The 19,788-nt window shown below is 37.4% G+C and overlaps 1 protein-coding gene across 1 annotated transcript in view; it reads left to right on the top strand.

The window, feature by feature from the left end:
- Positions 1-19,788, top strand: part of igdcc4 (immunoglobulin superfamily, DCC subclass, member 4) — a 144,767-nt gene that overhangs the window by 28,435 nt on the left and 96,544 nt on the right. Inside the window, exons 2-3 of the mRNA XM_060852974.1 lie at positions 2,868-3,182; positions 12,429-12,570. Of these exons, the coding sequence (XP_060708957.1) occupies positions 2,868-3,182; positions 12,429-12,570 (457 nt within the window). The remainder of the gene's footprint in view (positions 1-2,867; positions 3,183-12,428; positions 12,571-19,788) is intronic.

Below are 19,788 nucleotides of genomic sequence, written 5' to 3'. Positions count from 1 at the left end.
CTCAAGGATTGTGGAATTAAGGTTATGGAGATAAGGCAGGAACAAGATACTGATTAAGGATGATCAGCCATGATCATATTGAATAGTGGTGCAGGCTCGAAGGGCAGAATGGCCTACTCCTGCGCCTATTATCTATTGCATTTGGCCCATATCCCAACAAACCTTTCGTATTCATGTACTTATCCAACTATATTTTAAACATTACAACTGTACCTGCATCCATCCACCACTTCCTCTGGCAATTCATTCCACACACGAACCACTCTGTGTGCTTAAAAAGAAATTGGCCCCTCATGCCCTTCTGAAATCTTTCCTCTCTCAGCTTAAAAATATGCCCCCTGGTTTTGAACTCCCCCACCTTTGGGAAAGGACTTTTGCTATTCACTGTATCTATTTCCTTCATAAATTTTAAAATCTTTAAGGTCTCCCCTCAACTTCCTATGCTCCAGTCAATATTGTCCCAGCCTATCCAGCCTACTTTTATAACTCAAACCCTCCATTCCCAGAAACATCGTGGTAAATCTTTTCTGAACCCTCTCCAGTTTAGTAACATCTCTCCTATAACAGGGTGACCAGAACTACACATAATACTCCAGAAGAGGCCTCACAATGTCCTGTACAACCTCACAAATTGTCCCAACTCCTATATTCCAAGGCCTGAGCAATGAAAGCAAGCATGCTAAATGCCTTCTTAACCACCCTGTCCTCTTATGATGCACATTTCACAGAATTATAGACCTGAATCCCAGGGTGTCTCTGTTCTACAACACTACTCAGGGCCCTACCATGAGAACAAAGAACAATAGAGCACAGGAACAGGCTCTTTGGCCCACCAAGCCTTAGCCAACATATTTTGCCCTTCCATATGAAAGCTGTCTTATGGGATCCATATCCCTCTATTCCCTTCCGGTTGGACCGAAGGGTCTTTTTCCAAGCTGTACATCTCTGTGATTCTATGTATTTGTTCAGGTGCTTCTTGAATGCAGATATTGTGTTTGCTTCCACCTCTGGCAGTACATTCCAGATGCTTACCACTCTTTGTGTGAAAAACTTGCCTTGCACATCTCTTTTAACCATCCCCTAGTAATTGACCCCTCCACCCTCTGGAAAAAACCTCATGCTTTCCACTCTATCCATGCCATTCACTGTCCTATAAACTTCTAACAGTTTGCCCCCTCAAGCTTCTGCATTCCAGTGAAACCAAACCCAGTCTATCCAATCTTTTTTCATAGCTAAAATCCCTCATACCAGGCAACATCCTGGTAAATTTTTTTTGTACCCTCTCCAAAGCACCCACATCATTTTGGTAGTGTAGTGACCAGAGCTGTACTCAATCTTCCAAGTGTGGCCTTACTAAATTTATGTAAAGTTGTTGTATAACTTGCCTATCCTTATTCTCAATCCCCTTTCCAATAAAGGCAAGCATGCCATAGGCCTTTTTTTAACGACCTTATCTACCTACGTTGCCACCTTCAGTGTTCTGTGGACCTGCACATCCATTACTTATAAAAGTTCTGCTCTTGTCTGTTTTACCAAAATGCAATACCTTGCATTTATCTAAATTAAACTCCACCTGCCAATCTTTAGCCCATTGCCTCAATTGATCTAGATCTTCTTATAATCTTAGATTCACTGTATACTATGCCACCAATTTTGGTATCATCCACAAACTTACTAACCATGCCTTTTATGTTCTCATCTAATTCATTAAATAAATATAGAAAAACAAGTATGGACCCAGTACCGATTCCTGTGGAACACTGCTGGTCACAGGCCTCCAGTCCAAAAACAACCCTACTCCACAACCCTCTGCCTTCTACTGTAAGGCACATTTATATCCAATTGACAAGTTCACCCTGCTCTAACTTTACTAATTAGTCTACCATGAGGAACCTTATCAAAGGCTTTACTAAAGTCCAAGTAAATCCTTCCTGACTCCAATTTTTAGAATGTCCCTACTCTTCAAGAGATTCATTTGATCCCAGTTGTCTATATCTAATACATGATTCTTTTTTTATTCTTGACTAGAACCTCATACCTTTATTCTTGCATTGTTCCTGAATCTTACCAGCCTTAACTTTCACTTTAACAGGAACATAATGCCTCTCAATGCTCGTTATCATACTTTTGAAATAATATTGAGAATAACCTTTTTTTGGTTGTGGGCCATGTTGATATATTTATAAGGTAGCATTGCAGTGCTGTACCCTGACCTGAGGACACTGAGAAACAGTAAGGTGATTTTCAAGTTCTGAAAGGCATAAATAGCCATTGACACCATGGAATATACAAATATCCAATGTAAACCTTCACTGGGTAAGAATGTGCACTCTTCTAGTACATTTATAATTCATTTTTCTATCGTGCCAATAGTTTCTATTGGCCCGAAACGCCAATTCTCCTGCTCCTTGTCTGACTTTCTGTGCTTTTCTAGCAACACACTCTCGGCACAGTGGTAGTGTCCCTACCCTGGACCAAGAGGCCTGGTTTCAAGTCCCACCTGCTCCAGAGGTATGTATTAACATCTCTGAATGGGTTGATTAGAAAAATAATTTAAATAAAAGTAAAGTAAGAATAACGTCCAGACATTCCTTTAAACTGCAGGTCAAATAAACATTGAAATATTTGTTACAAAGTATACTTCAAATTATTATAATGTGTAAACTTCAGTCTCATGCTATAATAACATAATTATGGAAAATCTTTTATCTGTAGGAATATATTGTAAAAGTGTACTGTATGGAATTGCACTAAAGAACATGTTTCTGTTGATTTCCAATAAAACAACAAATAGAATTTAGCATTTGTGAAGCACAGCTGTAATCAAATTCTGATTTTCTTATCATCTTTTTACTTCTTTAATCTAGACAAAGTGAGTTCTTTGGATTTGAGCTGCAGTGTTGGCCCTTTGCAAGTAATATTGCAACCTAATCAAGCCGTGGTGTTAGATTGCAACCTTCCTGCTGTAGATCAGCCTGCAAACATAACATGGAAAAAAGAGGGAATTCCTGTTGTGGATGAAGAACACCACCATGTGGTTCCCAATGGATCACTCTATATTTCATATGTACCATGGGACTCAAAGATTCAAGATGGAGACGACAGTGAAGGGAGCTATACCTGCATGTCCCAGAATTCATTTGGGGCCATAACTAGTCGGACTGCAGTGATCAAATTCTCCAGTAAGTGATTTTATGGTCTCTTGATTGGCTGTAAAGGGATGAGACATTCATTATGTTTATGAGAAATCATTTAATGGTATTTATTCAGACAGTAACCACAGGATTATATTTCTGTTTTGCTAGAGAAAATTAAGTTATATATATGAATTATATTGGAGTTGTACAGCTGCACACATTCATTGGTTTGCTCAAAAAGTTATGTCATTGCTTTGGGGATTACGATAACTGTTGGAAAATCTTGTTGCATTGAGGAAAACAGTTCTTGACAATAAGATTTTCAGGCATTTTGACTCCAGTTTTCGCATTGAACAGTTTGTGATTTTGTTATGCTTAGGTTATAAAACAATTTGTTTGTGTATGTCTTCAAATTCATTAGCAATGTGAAAACTCTCCCTTTCTTCCGGTTATGCTGTTTTAAACATTTGAAGTTATTTTGGAAATTAAAACAGGACTACTTGCATGCCGAAGAGAATAATCACAAATGATAGACAGAATTAAGTGATCCACAACCATTGGATCAAATCTAAACCATGCAGTCCTGCCACATCCTGTCAGAATGGTGGTGGACTTCAGGCAACTTGCTGCAGGAGGAGACTCCATAAATATTGCCATATTCAATGATGGATGAACATAGCACATTGGTGCAAAAAAGATTGTTGTGAATCCTTCAATCAGATGTGCAGTATGGATGATCCAGCTCGATCTCTGCCAGAGGTCTCCTGCATCATAGATGCCAGTCTTCAGCCAATTCAATTAACTCCATGTGATATTGAGAAACGGTTGAAGGCGTTGGGTATTGCAAAGGCTATGGCCCGGACAACATTCTAGCAATAGTACTGAAGATTTGTGTTCCATGACTTGCTGCAATCCTGGTCAAGCGGTACCAGTCCAGCTGCAATACTGGCATCTACTCACCAACTTAGAAAATTGCTCAGTTTTGTCCCGTATACAAGAAGCAGGACGCATTGAACCTGGCCAATTTTACTGCCTCATCAATCTACTCTCGATCATCAGTTAAATAATAGAAGGTGCAGTCAACGGCTATCAAGCAGCACCGCTCAGCAATAACATGCTCACTGACTCCCAGTTTGGATTTGCCAGGCCCATTCAGCTTCTGACCTCATTATAACTTGTTTGAAATGTGGGCATAACAGCTGAATTCCAGAGGTGAGGTATGAGTGAGTGCCTTTGACATCAAGGCCGCAGTTGACCTGGTTGTGGCATCAAAGAAGCCTAGCAAAAGTGGAGTCATGAGAATCAGTAAACTCTCCGATAGTTGGGGTCATACTTGGTACACAAGAAAATGATTACTATTGTTGGAGGTCAGTCACCAAGTTTCAGGACATTTCTGTGAGAGTTCCTCAAGGTCATGTCCTAGGTCCAACCATGGTCAGCTGCTTCATCAATGACCTTCCCTCCATCATATATTTTACTCAGTCTGTTCAGAGATGTTGCGACACGCTGCTGGATCAGGTGAGACTTGTAATGAGCTCTTACTGGCTCAGAGATAGGGACACTCCACTGCACCACTAGGGCCTTTTGCCTCCATCATAAGATTTGAAATGGGGATGTTCACCAATGATTGCAAATTTTTCAGCACCATTTGAGATTCCTGCAACCCCTGTGTAATATTCAGGCTTAAGCTGAAAGGTGACAATGACCATTCATGCCACACAAATGCCAAGTTGACTGTCTCTCTTAAGAATGTACTTAAGATATAAAAATCTAATGATTGCTCCTTGCCATTCAATGGGTTTACTACTACAAGCCACCCACTGTCAACCTCGGAGTCACCATTGACGAGAAACTGAACTGGTCCATATAAATTCTGTGGTTACAAGGGTAGGTCAGAGGCTAGGAATACCTCAGCAAGAAACTCCCCTCCTAACACTTTACTGCTGGTCTATCATCTGCAATGCACATATGTGATTGAATACTCCTCATTTGGTTGGATAACCCAATGACACTCAAAGTTTTACAACATCTAGGGCAAAACAATCCACTTGATTGGCAACACAGGCATTTACTTCTTCCACTGCAGACAGTTAGTAGCAGTGGTGTTTAACGTCTACAAGATGTATTGTAGAAATTTACCAAAAATAATTAGCACGTCCAAACAAAGATCACTGTCGGCTACAAGATCAAGCGCAACTGCAAGTTTCCCTCAAAGCCACTCTCCATCCTGACTTGTAAATTTACATTGTTGCTTCAGTGTCACTGGGACAAAATCCTAGAATTCCCTTCCTCATGGCTTTGTTGGTCAACTTACAAGAATAGACCGCCTTAATTCAAGAAGGCAGTTCACCACCATCTTCTCAAGGGTAATGTACGGCTGAGTAGGGGTGTCCAGATTGCAAGGGTGGGATGAGTTGTTTCTCATTTCTTTCTTGTTTCTTTTAGTGATCTTTACTCTGTCATGTGGAGAACGGTAGTTGATGTTTAATTCAATCGCTGATTGGTGGACATAGTTTATTTTTTATTGTATTAAACTTCCTTTCATAGCCATCGAGTTTTATCTTTTCTCTTCCAGATTATTTAGTTTCTTGTTGATGTGTGTTGAGCTGCAATTAGATGGAAAGTGGAGTTGACCCAGCAAAATTTTGCATCTGGTTTATGTGCCGCTTCTCTGCTCAACACAAAACTTGCCAGAAAATGACTGAATTGCTAGTTTGTTCAAAGTTGATCTTTCCTTTTTCTGTCACAGCACATAAAAACACAACCTGACTCTTGATGATCTGAAAAAAACAGAGGGCATTACAATAAAACAGATGGGAAAATTCTGGAAATGAATTAGTCACTAAGTGTTAATGATGAAAGACTTATTAATTTATTACATGGACTGATTCATTTATTGGTTATATACCTATATACATTTTTGAAAACTTGAATATAACATCGCCTTTTTAGGCTTGAAGTGGTTAGATGAGGAAAAGAGACAATGGATTCACAGAAGATAATGTTGTTAATGGGTAAAATACACTTCTTGCCATCAAATGGCAACTTGTCTTAAACGATAATCTGTGATAAAATGAACGGACAAAAGAATCTGTAAAAGAATAAGATAGTCAAAAGCACAAAATTTTAAATGACAACAAAGCGTGCTGTAAATACAAATTGGTTGCCCAACAGCATTTTTATTTGTTCAGGCGATGTGCGTTGACACCAAGACCAGAATTTACTGTCAGTCCTTACTTGGTGTGAGCTACTGCCCTCAAATCCCTGTTGTTTGTGATGTTAGATACAACTACAGTGCTTAGAGATAACTTCAGAATTTTGATTCAGCTATAATGAAGGACAAGTGATGTAGTCCCAAGTCAGGATGGGTGAGTTAGAGGAAAACTTCCGGATGGTTCCATTTTCCTTATATCTACTGCCCTTGTTCTTACTGATGAAAGAGATCACAAGTTTAGAGAATGCTTCCAAACCAGATATTGGCAATGTTTTGCAGGTACTTTATTTGGATTTAAACAGATTGACTGGCATCAAATTATAAAAAGTATCATCCAATTATCATAAACTGTAAAAGTGAGTGAATCTCTAATGCTTCCTTTAATATGATTTTACAGGAGTTTAGACAAATCAGGTAGTGCAGATCCAATTCACGAGAATGAATGATAGAGATTAAAAAAATCCGTTCATCTTGCAAGATCCATTTTGAATTGTGTGGACTTCTGGTTGCCTCTTCAGCTTCTAGTTCTTATGCACTGGGCCTTCCATATCATCCATTCATCATGCATCTCATGAAAAAGGAATATGTTGGTGCGTTATGTTGATTCAGAATGTTGCCAATTTGTTGTTCTGCTAATATCATATTATCACCAGAAAGAAAAAACTGACAGCATGTCGACTGAAATAGAGCAACAAAATGCTCAGCAATAAGATCATTGGAAAAAGGCCTGTCATACTGGTGATGGAGCTAGTTTGAGACTGCAGTGTAGATGGCTGAAGCTGTGACTGAGCATATGATTTGGGCTGCTGGGGATGCATGAGGACTCTAGCAGTGACTGTGAACTGCTATGCAAGTTTCTTTTCTACATGCCCCCTCCCATTTAAATTACAATGGATAGTTACATGTGAAACTGCCAAATAAATGAGTCAGATGAGCTATGTCAGTTAATATCTTCAAATTGATTTAAAAAGAAATACTGATTCCCTTGTAAATTTGCAGCACATTCTGTTTTTGTCGTGTTTCAAGCATTCAAGACGTTTCTTCCCCTGAATGAATGTCTAATGATAAATAGATTTGAAAGTAATGAGTAAGTGAATTGAATAATTAAAAATGGTTTGGACATAATTGCTTCTAAGTTTTATCACTATGATAGCACAGTATTGTGCAAAAGAAAGCTAAAAGTAGTCAGGCTTAAATGAAGTGTGCAAGTTCATAGTTATTCTCCAGTTTTATCTGCTGTCTCTTTGCAGAGACCATAAAGAATTTTCCTCAAAAAGTAAATTCTTGGTCAAATCTCAGAAATTTGCTGCACATCATTTCTCTAATTTCCCTATTGCTGTAATTTGAAGGCTCATTGCTAGGATATGAGTACTTGAACATGGATGTTTCATAACTCCTCACCAAATGACCTAGTGTAAATGAGCAAATTTAAGAGTGCAGGCTGATTATGTGACATCAGGAGCATCACAGTGAAGATGAACCTGTTCTCATCTGATATTCATACTTAAGTTGTTTCAGCAGAGGTTGTTGAATTGTGATCAAGGAATTTCTACTTTACCCTTTATTGCCAGATTTCCATTGAAAGGTTCTTGAATCTAGTATTTTCCTAGAGATTGTAGTTCACCTAGTCACTGGATACAGTCATAGTGCAGCTAGAGAATGCCTGAAGGACTAAGCAGGAAGGCTTGTTGGCTTAACTTTTTCTGTATTTTATACTTAAATATGGCACCAAATTTGTTTGACTACAATAGAAGAATTACTCTTTTTTCTCATCCCTTTTAAATAATTAGGTAGTTTTAACTTCTATCAACGAAGCTCAAATATAATGTCATATGGTATGTGCAGTTATTTGACTTGGTCCAATCATTACTACTACTCAAGTTAGAAAATTAATAATAATATACAATTAAGAACCAGAATTTAAATTCTGAAACAAATTGTGATCAAGAAATTTAGCCTACTTTGCTGATAAAACTGAATCAGTCACCATCTATGGAATGAATAGTCAAGATTACATTTCAAGTTGACTTTCCATCAGAACTGAGAGCCTATCTGGAGATGGCAAGATTTCTTGTATTGAAGTAACAACATAGCGTAGGACTTGACAAGTTATTTTCAGAGTAACTTTAGACTATTTTGCACAATTTGACTTGGGGATGCTGACTTTAAAGATTTCATATGCTTCATTTAATAGAACCAAGTATTTGTTTCCAGTGCAAAAATGGTTGCTGCGATCCACCTCTGCATGTGTGGTTACACGTCACTTTGGAGGACAGGCACTGTGATCAGTTGGAGAACTGCAACCATTATCAAAAATGCATCAGTGTAGATGGCAAGCTGTCTCCAAATGCTGAAAACAGACAACAGGATTTAAAACTATTTGGTCAGATTTGTGGAACATGTGATTTGATGTTCCTCAAGGAACAATGTTGAGAATAATGTTTATCATTATTTATTATTTAAGAAGCAGAGTGCAGTTTAGAGTTTGCAGTCTCCGATTCAGGCTAGAGTTAATACAGTGGATGAATGGAACAAAATAACTGAATAAAAATAATAATTAACACACCTCCACATTTGATATTTAAATGGAGAATTAATTTCCTTAAACCAAGTATGACGTGTTGATAAATGTTTTCAACTTCCATTTAGAAGCATGATTGAATTAAATTAATTGTCAAATAACCTTGTACTGCAAAGCTGCATTTCTGTGTATCCTTGTCTGCTGCTCCATCTAGCTGTGGCATTGCCCATAAACGCAGACTTAAATACTGCTGCACAAAATATTGTACCAAAATTACTTTATGGATGACTTCTCTGCACTGGCAAATATACAGATGAGTGCAGTTAGTCATGTGATATGAGACAGAACAGTAAACAAAAATCAGATATCTAACAAGTACCAATGGGTTATTCTGTATTTTAGGATAACATTGTAGCGTGCAGCTTCATGTTTCTTGTTGCAGTGAATTCTTGAAGGTAGTGTCTGCAACTTCGAAACAGCATGTCTATGTACTTCCCCAAATGGAACCAAAAGTAGAGGAAGAGTCATCTGGGGTTTTCTGTTATGGGGTCAGTTCAAGCATGACTTTGACATGATATTTAATCAACAGGTTATGTTGTGTTACAATGTTCTGAAGCAAATACATTTCGAGTCAAGCTCTCCCATTGCTGTAGTTGTATTGAGTCAAGTTTGTATACTGATATTAGTGTATTTTTAGCAATTGTAATTGCAGACGTTGCTTATGTAACTATCTGTTGTAGAAAAATGGCATAGAAAGATTTAAAATCCAAGATATAACTTTTAAACTTTAAAGGAGCCTACTGTTCAAGTGAAATTTCATGTTCTCTTTCTAAAGCTAGCTTAGCAGTAACCACACCATACTTGTGACTCAAATCATGTTTTTGATATTTAATGTACTACTAAACATTTGTTATGTTAACATTAATAATTGATAGAAGGTATTACTGTGTAAAAGTAACCATTGTGATCAGATAGATTTACATTCTTTCCACAGATGTTCTTGTTTTCAAGAAGTGAGTTATGTAAAGCATATTTACTTTTCTAAATCTAAAGGAAAACTGACATTTTTTCGTTTCCTCAAGGAAATCATTTTACAATGCTGACATGAACTCATGTATTTAATGGAAGCATATTATTCACTTGTGAATAATTTTTGCTGACTAGTCATAAAGTCAGTGCTAATTCTAGTAATGCCATTGGTTATAATTGGAAATGTCCAATGAAAGCCATAAACTCATAATTGTTGGACAGAAATCCATTCAGTATGCATGCAGAAAATAGATAGACCTTGATTTTTTTTCTCGCGTGTTTTGGCTATAATACAAAGAAAACACTGTCATAATAAAATAAAATTGAAATAATAAAAATAACATAGAAACATATAATTGAGCCACATATTTATGGACAGCACGGGTGGCTCAGTGGTTAGCAATGCTGCCTCCCAGTGCCAGAGACGCAGGTTCGATTCCAGCCTCGGGCAACTGGCTCTGTGGAGTTTGTGCATTCTTCCCCCATGTATGGTTTTCTCCGGATGCTCTGGTTTCCTCCCACAGTCCAAAGATGTGCAGGTCAGGTGAATTGGCCACACTAAATTACCCATAGTATTAGGTGCATTAGTAAGGGGGAAATGGGTCTGGGTGGGTTACTGTTTGAAGGGTCGGTGTGGACTTGTTGGGCCGAAGGGCCTGTTTCCACACTAGGGAATCTAATCTAACCTAATCATAGTAACTAGGATTGGGTTCAATTTCCCAATAGTGGTTGTACTGATACCTCAGTCATCAGACTCTGCATTTTATAATAATAATGGTGTTGAAAATTAGAGGCTTAATAGGAGAAACCTCAATTACCAGTACTGAATGAACAGTTAACACATTTGTATCACCTTCCCAATGTTTTAATTTATATTGTAATTTAATCAAAATAAACTATTCATTTATCTGTAAAAGTTATAAACAGGGTGGATGTCATTCAAACATGTTAAACATTAGTTAACAGTAATTTCCAGAATCTTAACATTTTTTGAAAATCTGGTCTCTATGTTTTTTTTGATAGAATATATTTCTGTTTTTTTATGCTGTTGTATTTTAGCTTATTTCCTGCACAACAGTTGAGCTTTGCTTTACATGATTGCGCTTGATGAGTAGATATTTATTGTGAATAGTTTGTTTACTATTAATTGGAATGTCATTGCCCTTTTCTGAAATGGGAGAGACTGTAAGAGCATTGTCTGTGTTTTTAGTTCTGCAATTAGCTTATCAACTTGGTAATTTTAAAATGTTTTAAAATAATCTCATCACTGCACTTTTTTCTAATATTCAAAATATGCACTTGAACTTTTTAGTTCTTTGCTGTTCATTTATCATAAATTATTATTTTTGCTGCCACTGTAAGTGGCAAACATATTACAAGCAGCACTTCAGTTTAGTGCACAGGCTTACTGAGAGAGCAACTCAGAGTGCCAGCATATGTGCCATTACAGACATGCAGAAATTCTTCTATTTTACTGAAATACTTGTGAAACAAGTTTCTCTGGAATGTACCAATGAGGCTGCAAAAGGCTCTGATCAGATTGCATTTAGAATATTGAGAGCGGTTTTGGGCTCCTATCTAAGGAAAGCAGACCCAAAGGAGGTTCACAAGAATTATCCCTGGAGTGAAGAGCTTGTTATATGAGGAGCGGTTGGGGATTCTGAGTCTGTACTCAGTGGAGTTTAGAAAGATTTTGGAGTGGGGTGGGCTTCTGATTGAAACTTGCCAAATATCAAGAGGTCTGGACAGAGTGAACCTGGAGGAAATTTTTCCAGTAGTCGCAGAGACTAGAGCCTGAGGGCACAGCCTCAGAGTGAAGGGATGACTCTTTAGAACTGACATGTGAAGGACTTTCTTCAGTTAGACAATGCTGAATGGTGGAACTCATTGCCACAGTAGGCTGTAGAGTCCAAGTCATTGAGTTTCTTTAAGACAGAGCGATAGGATCCTGATTAGTAAGGGGATCAAACGTTATGGGGAGAAGGCAGAAGTATGAGTTTGGGAAACATATCAGCCATGATCGAATAGTGGAGCAGGGTGGATGGGTTGAATAGCCTAATTCTGCTCCTATGTCTTATGGTCTTATGTTTAAATGATTAATTTTTGAATAATGGGGGCTTTAGTCTGTTCCTAAAGTGTAAAGATATTGCATGTGCGCAATATTTGACTGATTTTTTTAATCTCAAAAATATTATTATTTTTCTTGAGATATATTGCCAAAGTGATAAACTTTTATTGATGTTACACCACAATATCACTGACAAAGAGAGAATTTTAATTCCATGTCACTATTGACTGAGTTTGTAACTATATTTGCAGATTTTCTTGCTTTTGGATTTTGTGTAATGTTGAGTTTAAAAGCAAACTATTAAGATACATTTGTAATTGCAAGGAAATGATGTAATTTTGATAAGTCTTTGCATAGGTTTTACTCTTTTAATGCCGAGATGCGTATATTCAGCATGTATTTTTTGCAATCAGTTTGATTTACGTTTGATTGCATTAAAGGAAATTTCTGTTTTGACAGCTTTGTCACAATTTCATCGGCAGCCAGAATCTCAGGTGGTGGAGAAAAATGGAACTGCTCGATTTGAGTGTGGAATTCATGGACTGCCATTGCCAGTTATCACGTGGGAGAGAAACCAAGCAACTATTCCAAATCACGAAAGGTAGGTTCCCAAAATTAATACCTAATACTCACAATATAGTAGTCTTACATTTATCTCTATAAACAAAATAACCTGTAATTTATTTGGCACCATGCTGGACTATTTTCGCTGAGTGACTCTTGATTTGTAATACATTATGAATTATTATGGCCTGCCCCCTTTCCCAATCTACTTGTATTTTCCTTCCTATCTCTGGATTTGGCAATGGTGTCTACCCATCCCGAAATGTCAGCACCACAATCTTCTGACCAGAAAATGATATGCCTAAGACACTGAGAGTGCTGACAGAATAATACCATTTCTGTCTTGTTGCCCAATATGAATGTAAAATGAAGCCCCAGCACTGGTACCTGCTGCCCTTGGTGCTGATGTTTATCTGTTCTGCACATGCCACAAAATGTAGCCCTTCGACTCTATGACAGAAGTGTAATGGGGACAGACTAGGAGAGTGAGAAACATATGAGAAAGTGAAAAGAGAGTCATACAGATATAGATGTATATAATATATTTTCTGAAAAATGTTTATGCTTAATAACTACCATAAGAAATCAATTAGAATACAGGAACAAATGGGAAAGTACAAAATTACTATCACATTGTAAAATAGGAGGGACTATTTTTATATAAAAAAAACAACTGCACTAGCCTTAGTAGACTTCCAGTTAAACGTTTGCAGTTAAACTGCTTAGCCTATTTCTCTATTGGGATAGAGAATCTCTTGAGAATCTCTCAGGCTCTGTGGCTAGGTGTCAGACATTATTAAATAGTGAAGGGATCTTGTGGTGCATTGGCAGTGTCTGTCCTCTGGGCCAGAATGTCAGGGTTCAAGTCTCACCTGTCATTGAGGCAGAAGAAAATGTATCTACACATGCATGCGGGTGTTGTGCACTGTGAAAGTACTGCTTGCCTCATGTAGTAAATGTGCTGCTTGTTCTGTTTCAGTCTGAATTTAATTAGGTGACTAACTTCTTTTCCAAGTGTTAGAAATATATTAAAACTTCATTCTTTCATTTGAGTAACTGGGGATAAGAGTGGAGTGTTGAGGGGTGTTCTAGATTCCAGGCAGAATACTAAGTCAGCAAACACAGCTCTTTGGTGATTATAATTTTTTTAGTTTCTGGAAATGATTGACATCATAGCAAATTAACAGTATTTAGCTTCTCAGTTTTGACTGCTAAAAACGAATAGCCTTGATCAATATCCGTAATCAATATTTGCAAGACAAAGTCAATTACTTCAATGTATCAACCAAAATAACCATTATGAAATTAATGCTGAAGGTTTAATGTACAGGGCCTCTATAATGTGGTGAATTAACTGATGCATTTGCTGTATGTTTCAGCCTGTTCATAGTGATTGCAATCTGTTTTCCCTTGATTAAAGAAGTTGATATGACTGTGCCTCAGGATAATCAAAAATGAGTCTCCTTGGGTAACAGCGCATGTTTAAAAAAATCATTTGCATTTTATTTGTCTTTCCTATGCAATTCTCTCTGTTGTGTTCCAAATTTTCAATTCATTTATATGTTGCCTTTTTCTTGTCATGGTTCTTCTCAGCAATTTTCAACCTACAGCCTGCTTTTTAGATTGTTTAATGAATTGCTTCCATAAGTCCTGACCCAACATTACTTCTCAACCAACACAACGATGGAGTGGACTTTCTGTTCATTTGCTATTTGGTGTTTCAGAACAGTCGTCTGCTCCTTTTGCATAAATCAGTGATTGATTGATTATCAATAGGTAATCTGTCATCATAAAGTTATGTTTAAATCCTTCAGGATGTCCTGACAGCACACGGTATTGATTCCATACAAATTATTTATTTTTTCACCTGGCATTTTATGTCAGAATCACTTGAAGGAATTTGAATGTATTCTTCATCTAAGTATTTTCTACAACAGCCGTAGCTACATGCCTGTCCCTTCAATGATTCTAGAAACATAAACAGTATTTTGAACACAAAAGAGATGGAGCCCTGGAACCCTCTTTTGTTTTTCTACTGCCAGGCAAGTAGAGAGTATTCCATCACATCCCTGACTTGTGTCATGTTGATGTTAGCTTGATTTCCAGTCTCTGACATGATGACGTATTTACAGTATTTATATTGTAGACCCAGTTACATTTCTGGTTACATGGGTAACCACTTAAATGTTGATGGAGATTAGACTCAATAGTGGCAATACCTTTGCATGTCAACTAGAGATGCTTAAATTCTCTCGTTGGAAGTGGTCATTGCCAGGCACTTTTATGATGAGTATGTTACTTGCCATTTATTGGCCCAAGCCTGAATGTTTTCCAGAAGCATACACATACTGTTTCAGTATTTGAACAGGTGAGGATGGAACTGAACGTTACAATCGTCAGTGAATTTTCCTGACTTCTGAACCATTTTGTTACACTTAGATTGTCTTGTCCAGGAACTGAAGTAGTGATTATGGAAGGAGGAGGTCAAATGCTGAACTCTGTTGAACTATTTATTAGTCAGTATAAGACATATTCCAAATATGTTGTAACATGTTTTTTTTGGAGTTCAGATGCTTGAAAGTTGTTCAATTGGCAAGAGTATTGTTGCTACCTGTAAGATTCTTAATATCTGATGGAAATCTTAAATTCAGGAAATTGGCTTTAAATATTTTGTTTGCATCGAAAGGTCTTGGGGGAAAAAAAGTAGTTGGCACATGCTTGTCCCATCGTGTCATGATGTGATCTAAATGTAGTGCCCACCCTATGATCGGGGTTGGCAGGCAGGAACAATAAATGGCAGCATGGTGGCTGAGTGGTTAGTACTGTTGCCTGATAGTGCCAGGGATCTGTGTTCAATTTCACCTTCAGGGAACTGTCTGTGTACAGTTTGCACAATTTCCCCATGTCTCTGTAGGTTTTCTCCAAGGACTCCAGTTTCCTCCTACAGTCCAGAGATGTACAGGTTAGGTGGATTGGCCATTGCTAAATTGCCCATAATATCCAGGGATGTGCAGGCTGCGTGTATGAGCTAAGGGAAATGCCGGATGAAATGGTTGGGGTAGGGGGTGGGTTTGGTTGATGCTCTTTAGTGGGTCAGTGAGGACTCAATGGGCCGAGTGGTCTGGTTCCACATAGCAGGTATTCCATTATTTTATGAAATGTGAAAACCCCTTTGCCTAATTTAGAAAAAGAAATTTCTGGAAAAGTTCTCTTTGACCTCCAGAGATAATCAAACAAGTTTGAGGAGACTTCATGACTGATACTACTGCTCCAATTACCTTTTGTAACTCAAGATGTCTTCCATTTGTGGTAAATAGTTCAAATCTCTTTAGTAAATCTGCAATGATTTCACATAGTCAACATACTAGGAACCTATTCCAGAGGTCATTGACCCTGCAAATGCGGTACTTCTCGGAATGTAACTCAATTCTGTTTTTGCAACACATACAGATTATCCCCATCCCCCAGTCCTCTCCTGCCTGTCTTGCTCAAGTAACGTATCCTCAAGGACAGAATTTAATCTCTTCATTATTAATTGAAAACAATTCTCCTCCGTGCAGATGTACTCTGGTTTCTGCTATTCTTTGAGTTCATTTTGATTCTAGCTGTATTATCAAAGTTTAACAAAGTTTGTTATGTATATAATATAATGCATGGAACAACATCTCATGAATTTTCTATGTGATTTAAAGCTGCATTACTTGGGGAACGTTCCTGTGTTTTTTTGCAAAAGGATCTGTGAAATATAATCTTGCACACTTTCATGCAATATCAACTTAGTATGTCATTAGTTTTGTATTTGAGTTTGTGATTATCATGTTCTGTTAAATTGAACTTTCTTAAATGAGAATTTTTGTTAAAAAATTAAATATTTTTTGAGAAATGTTACACATTATAGAATATTTGACATCATAATAAACTGCTTTGTTGCACTTGCTTTGTTTTCCTTCCAATATTGATTTCAGCAATTCAAGCATTTTTAAAATCTCATAAGTTGGCAACCAAGTTCAAATTCCAGGCTGGGGCCCACAGAATGACCTTATATTTATCATGTTGTCAGACTGCATAAATGTGTAATGTCATACATTTTTGTGCTTTGACTTCATATTGCAACTTCTTCCATTTCCAATCAAAAACAGATAGGGTAGATGGCATGATCTATTTACACATTGCCATTAAAATAATTAATGACCCAGATCTTTAGGTTAGGATCAGAAACCCTGATCCTGACTGGACAAAAACAAAAAGTGTACCTTGGGAGGAGTTCTCAGTTTGAACCTTCAAGCCAGAAACCTTCTCCGCTGAAGCAATTCAGTGTGGTCCAGGAATCATGTGCCAGCAATGAAGTGATTGCCATTGAAACTATACTGCTTTTTCACAACATTTTCTGCCATATTCCAGGGTTCAATAGTCTTGACACTACTTAATTTATGAAAGATGGTAAGTGTGGGCATAAGGTGTCAGGTGTTGGGGGTAGTGTGCCAAATGGGTGAGGGATTGGGATGGCAGATAAATGGGGAGGGCTTGAGCCAGGTAGGATTGAGTTGAAGACTGCTGAGTGGTAAGAACATTTTAGGGAAAGGAGAGGTGTGGATTGTCAGGAAAGGTGCTTGGTTCGGGGAGTTGAGGGACATGTTGCCTATTCAGGATGGTCTCAAATCAGATTTGGGTGTTGGTGGGGTTGGTGTGTGTTCTGTTCTGAGCAGTGGGGAGGAATGTGAGAGAATCAGTGATTGGTTCATGTCAGGCAGGGATGTTCTGCACTGTAGTGGAATGATCATTGTAACACTTATACAGGAGTTAGAGCAGATTTTAATTCCTCTCTCATTTCCTGGCAAAGGAAAACATTATAGATTAAACTAAGTCAGTTGGAACCCTCACGTTTCTGACACACAACCTTTGCCTGTACTGCTGCAACAGTTATCTTTCTATTGGAAAATCTGGGTTAACCCTTTCAAATGCTGTTCTTTCTTGTGTATCAGATCTATTGTCATCGTCAGATTAACTTGTCTGCTGGTAGCAGTTTACAGTAAAACATACACAGCTTCAAACAATTATTGCTTGTATTCAATACACTAGCACACTCTACAATTTAACTGTTTTAACTGCAGATTTTTCATCTCTTTTGTGAGGCAGTTCCATGAATGTTCCAATATGTTTCCATTTGATATAATCTGTGTTTAAGTCTTAACATGCACTATTGATAGATTATTTGACAGCAAGGAGTGTCCCAATTAAGTTTTTATACAACTGTTCACACAAAAACCAGGGTTGCACTTCCAGTGGGCTTTGCTGAATGCTAATTTGAAGTGGAGGTTCTGGCTTCTATTTTTTTTTAACCCAGAAGCACCGAGACAATTGGAGCAACTGTACTGTGACCTTGTTGGAAATCAGCAAATGTAGGGAATTTAATTTAGGATATTGTTTGATTATGTGATACAGTCTTCCATGTTAAAAATATGAAGGTTATATTGCTATAGTCCTACTGGACCATAGGGCTGCTCTATGTGAGACAGAGGTGATGACTGATGGCAGTTAACCTGAGGGTCACCATGCCTCAGGCAAAAGGAGAGGTTACAAAGGAGTGTCCTTTATGATAAATTCAGTCTGCACAGGATACACTGGTGGTAAGGATATACAGTCTGAGCAATTAACGGTTATCATTGTTGATATAGTTTTAACTGGACTGAATTGACTAATGTGAATACAAAAAAATGACATGTTGCAATGTATGTACGGTGCTTTAACTGGGTGAAAAAGTTGCTATGTGAAGAAGAAGAATATAAGCACAATTACAGTACTCAATACATAAAAGAAGATTTTACAAGTTGCTCATACTTGACAGATGTATCTATCTACAGAATTGATTGTATTTGCAATCTTGCTGCAAGTTAAGAAAATTTGAGCTCCTTTGGCTGAGTGTTCCTCTTCTTCACATCATGATGTTTATGTACTTGCTATTCAATTTTGAATTTTTACAATAATGCTTGAACAGAGCTTGAAACAGCGTGATACTTCCTTTTTGGATATGATTGGAGGAGAGCTGCAGTGTTTTAAGAGGATTGTGAATCCTTTTTGATTAGCCTTTCTTGTATACAAATAATATGTACAGAAATGAGCTAGGAGTACTTGTTGCTAAAAGGTGGAGATCGATATTGCGTGGAGGTTAATTTCTTTGGCATTATACTTTACACTTGTGTGTTTTTGTGGTTGTGCATGCAAATAATAAATGACTGAGTTACTTAATTATTATTGATTGTCGTCAAACTGTTTAACCAATATAAGCTCACATTTTCAATTAGTAAACCTGGAACTTCTAACCTTCTGCAATTACTTATTTCATTGTACAGTTGTTACCTGATGCTTGCCTTTTTGAAGGCAGTTGTGAGTAACCACAGGGATTCACATTTGGATATGAATGGATATTATTCATGTCAGACATTACAAAATCTAAACATTTTGTTCTGTTCCCCTCTTTCGCAGCTCATTATGCGTTATTCTTAATTGAGTACAACACATTCATGCTTCTTGAATATCTTGCTCAAATCTTCACCTGTATGATTCATCTTTTACTAAATCAATCCTTTTTACTTCATATAAAAATACAATTTTGCTTATATATGCTTGTTCTTTGACTCCTTAAATCTCAGCTCTTTTTTTCTTCATGAAAATGCTGGTGTCCTTTTGAATCAATAGTGTCAAAAATGTCAACCAGTGCTCCAAACATACTTGTAAAAGATTCATATAGCCTTTTTTGACTAATCAGTTGCTATTATGAGAAATATTCAGATTCTCCTGGTGTATTTGTCAGATACTTTGAATTTTGAAGCTGAAGTGAATTATGAGAATCTTTGCTTTCTGACTTTTTATTAATGGATGTTGCTGGCCAAGAATGTAGCAAATTTCATTTTGACCTTGTTTATACAGTCTTTTCTGATATAACACGATAGTTCCATTGCTGTGCAATCCCACGTTATAAGAAAATCATGTAATAGCAGCACCATTTAAACCAATGGGACCAGAATCACGTTATAACCAATACAGGTAAGGAAAGTTTGCATTCTGTAAATAGTGGTCTAAATTGCTTAATAGCTGATTTGCATTGAAGAAACGCATGGTACGGCAGATCAGACTGTATCTAGATGACCCATGCATGTCCGTTTGGTGTAATGCATCCCTTCTGTGGTTGTTTGCAGTCACCAGATAGGTTTAAATTTTCTTGGCAAATCTAATGATATTGTTGCATATCTGCTGT

The sequence above is a fragment of the Hemiscyllium ocellatum genome, chromosome 39 (genome assembly GCF_020745735.1).
Source record: "Hemiscyllium ocellatum isolate sHemOce1 chromosome 39, sHemOce1.pat.X.cur, whole genome shotgun sequence".
Lineage (NCBI taxonomy): Eukaryota > Metazoa > Chordata > Chondrichthyes > Orectolobiformes > Hemiscylliidae > Hemiscyllium > Hemiscyllium ocellatum.
The sequence above is the reverse complement of the archived record's forward strand: the minus strand, read 5'-3'. Positions and strand labels throughout refer to the sequence as shown.